The 3,269-nt window shown below is 43.6% G+C and overlaps 1 protein-coding gene across 1 annotated transcript in view; it reads right to left on the minus strand.

The window, feature by feature from the left end:
• The window catches only part of COQ5 (coenzyme Q5 homolog, methyltransferase (S. cerevisiae)), a 50,959-nt gene extending 49,093 nt beyond the window's left edge, over positions 1-1,866 (minus strand). The window contains 1 exon segment of the mRNA XM_012650184.1: positions 1,637-1,866. Coding sequence (XP_012505638.1) covers positions 1,637-1,838 — 202 coding nt within the window. The 5' untranslated portion in view covers positions 1,839-1,866.
• Positions 1,867-3,269: the final 1,403 nt, after the last annotated feature.

The raw sequence follows: 3,269 nt of genomic DNA on the forward strand, positions 1-3,269 counted from the left end.
TCAGGCTGGTCTTGAACTCTTGAGCTCAAACAATCCACCCACCTCGGCCTCCCAGAGTGCTAGGATTATAGGCGTGAGCCACCGTGCCCGGCCAGACAAAGAATTTTTGACTGTCAATTACTTTTAAAGGTCATGGAACAACTGTAATTTTTTTCTATTGATTATTAAGATCATTGTGCATGATTTCAGCTTTCATGGTCATTTTTACAGTTTTGCATTACTGTGCAAAGCAAGGACTGCCTGTACCGCAATCTCAGTTCCCAATCTGGAATCCACATTTAGCTCAGTTGGTAACTCCTCCCCTGCTTGTCATTGTGTGAAATGTTGATTACACATTGTAAAGCACAATGCAGAAGTTAGGCATTATTATTGTTATTAAATACTGGGTAAGAGTACATGCTTTGGCAGCAACCCACCTGAATTTAAATCTTAGCTCTGCCACTTATTAGGAGAATCTTGGGCAAGTGACTTAATATCTTTGTTTCACAGTTTCTTCATTTATAAAACCAGGGTAATAGTTCCTACCCTCACAGGGTTGTGTTTATAAAAATTAATGTGAAGTATTTTAAAAAGTTTCAGACCCTTGATAAATGCTTGCTTTTATTGTACTTGGCTCCACTTATTTCACTCCATAAGCAGTTATCAAACTCCTAATGTGCATCAGGCACTGAGGAAACAGAAATGAATGAGCCACTCTCCCAGCTTTCTGGACATTCACAGTCCTGTGAAATAAATAGTAATTTGAATTCAATGTTCAAAGAGTTATAGTAGAGCTATGTATTTAGCGATGTTGAAGTGGGAGGTAATACCCAAGGTAGTCTCTAAAGGGATGGGAAATTTCACCATGGGTTCTTTCTCTTATTTCGTGGGTGAACCCAGTAAAGGAACCTCTCAGAGCCTCACCTTATCCATCTGTAAAATGGGCATAATACCTTTCTCATTATAAATGGTACAGAGGGAATTAAAAACAGTCCTTTTCCTTTCCCATGTCTGTGGCACAGTGCTGACAAAAAGAAACTGCTCAACAATATCTATGATTTATTGAGAAATTACTAAGTGCCAGGCACTGTTCAAAGTGCTTTCATGCATAAAGTAATCTAATCCTCACAAGAACTCCAGAAGAAGGGTTACTAGTATTCCTATTTGGCAAATTTGGAAGTTGAGGCACAGAGAAGACAGTTCCTTTTTTCTTTCTATAAAAAATAACCTCTCTCTTTAGCAAGAGATTAAGAACATGGGCTTTGGAGTCAGGCTAAACTGGGATGGAATACCTGTTCCGCCACGTAATAGCTATGTTAAATTGGGCAAGTTCTTGCTTAACCTTTAAGTCTCAATTTCCTCAGGTGTGATATGGGGATAACAATACAGACCACTGGAAAGTTAAAGTCAGAATTGGAAATAACGTCTGTACGGCGCCTGGCACATCATACACGCTCAATTGGCGGGGTAATTACTCTGCTTAAAAAGAGGGGCCGTGTAAGCTCTTCTGGGTCAGGCAGGTGGGACTCCTTGGATATCACGACTGCACAGACAACAGCATCGGAGCTAACCGGATGTTAAATCAATTCTCAATTGGGCAGAAGAAACTAGATCGCGGACAATCAGATCCCTCCGTCCGCCCTCTCGCCCTTTTCACCTTTGCCCCCCTTCTCCTCCTCCGACACAGTCTCAAACCCGAAGTGCGTTTCCGTGGTCGGTTTCTCTTGGGACAAGAGCCGCACACCCAGTGGACCCCGGGGCCAGGAGCTACGAAGCCCAGGGAGCTGGCAGCTCCGCATCGCCCGCGACCATCCACGGCCGCAGTAGCTCCACAAAGCGAAGCTCCTGGGGGGCGCCATCTTGACAATGGGAGGACAGCCGCCAGAGAATACGGCGCAGGCATCACCAGACGGACTACGGCGGCTGGCAGGAGACAGTATTAACCGCATGCGTCCTGAAACCTGATGTTAAGGAGTTACGCGTAATCTCTAGGATCTGAAGACTGTTGAGTTCCCGAAATCCCTTCCTCAATCTTCCCAAACTGAATTTAGAATTCACCAGGAATGAAGGGACTTAAAGGAAGCCCCCAGTCACCTCTCAGCGGCCATGTCTCTGCATCCTGGCAACCAGTAATACGAGTACTAACTTGCAAAATATCGAGTAACTCTTGTTTTCTGTTGCGTAAGGGGGGAACTGAGGCATGGTGCACTTAAAACGCCAATATCACGGGGTCGATTCCTGTAAACTTTGTTGTGCAGGGGAATCACCTGGTTTGATCTTTAACATACAGATTCCTGGGCCCCCCATTACCAGAGATTTTGAGTCCGTAAATCTGGTATGTATCCCTGGACTCTTTATTTGGACAAACTTCTTGGGTGATTCTCATGCAAGGGATTTGCAGACCATTCTTGAGAAACATATGCTAGACTACTCTGGAAAAATAAACATAGGAAAACTGTTCGTTGGTCTGTCCATTTTATGAAACTAGGAACTTCATAAATAGGAACCAAAGCTCTGGTATATATTTAGCAAGCCACAAGCAAACACGACTCAAGCTTTGTCCCCTGCTGACACAAAGCTACATTTCTAGCTCCGGCTGGCATGGGTGTTTTACTTCAACCCCAGATTTTCAGTCTTTTTTTATGGAAAGGGTAATGTAGACTGTCTTATGCAAAAGAAAGTTTTGCTTGTATTGCTGTATGTTTCTACTTTTTTTTTTTTTTTGAGAGAGTCTCGCTCTGTTGCCCAGGCTAGAGTGCTGTGGCGTCAGCCTAGCTCACGGCAACCTCAAACTCCTGGGCTCAAAGCGATCCTCCTGCCTTGGCCTCCCAAGTAGCTGGGATTACAGGTGTGCACCAGGAGGTCAGGCTAATTTTTCTGTTTTTTGCAAAGACAGGTTCTTGCTGTTGCCCAGGCTGGTCTCGAACTCCTGAGCTCAAAGGATCCTCCCGCCTCGGACTCCCAGAGTGCTAGGATTACAGGCGTAAGCCACTGTGCCCAGCCTGTTTCTGCTTTAATTCCCATTTAAATGTATGTTTCCTGTAAATATTTCACAAAGAGAAAGCACCAATAGGAGAAACTATTTTGAAATGAAAAGTCTCTTCTGGTTTAATATAGCCTGACAGATGGACACGTACTGCTCCCATTTGGGAAGCACTGCACTGGGATTTCTCTTTCTCTTTTAAGAATGATAGAAGGAAGAAATGATTCACACATATACTCAGAGTTCTCATGTTTTTATTAAAGGAAATAAAGGCTCATCAAGGAATCTTTCTTTTTTTTTTTTTTTT

This window comes from Propithecus coquereli, unplaced genomic scaffold (assembly GCF_000956105.1).
Source record: "Propithecus coquereli isolate 6110/MARCELLA unplaced genomic scaffold, Pcoq_1.0 Scaffold314, whole genome shotgun sequence".
In the NCBI taxonomy this organism is placed as follows: domain Eukaryota; kingdom Metazoa; phylum Chordata; class Mammalia; order Primates; family Indriidae; genus Propithecus; species Propithecus coquereli.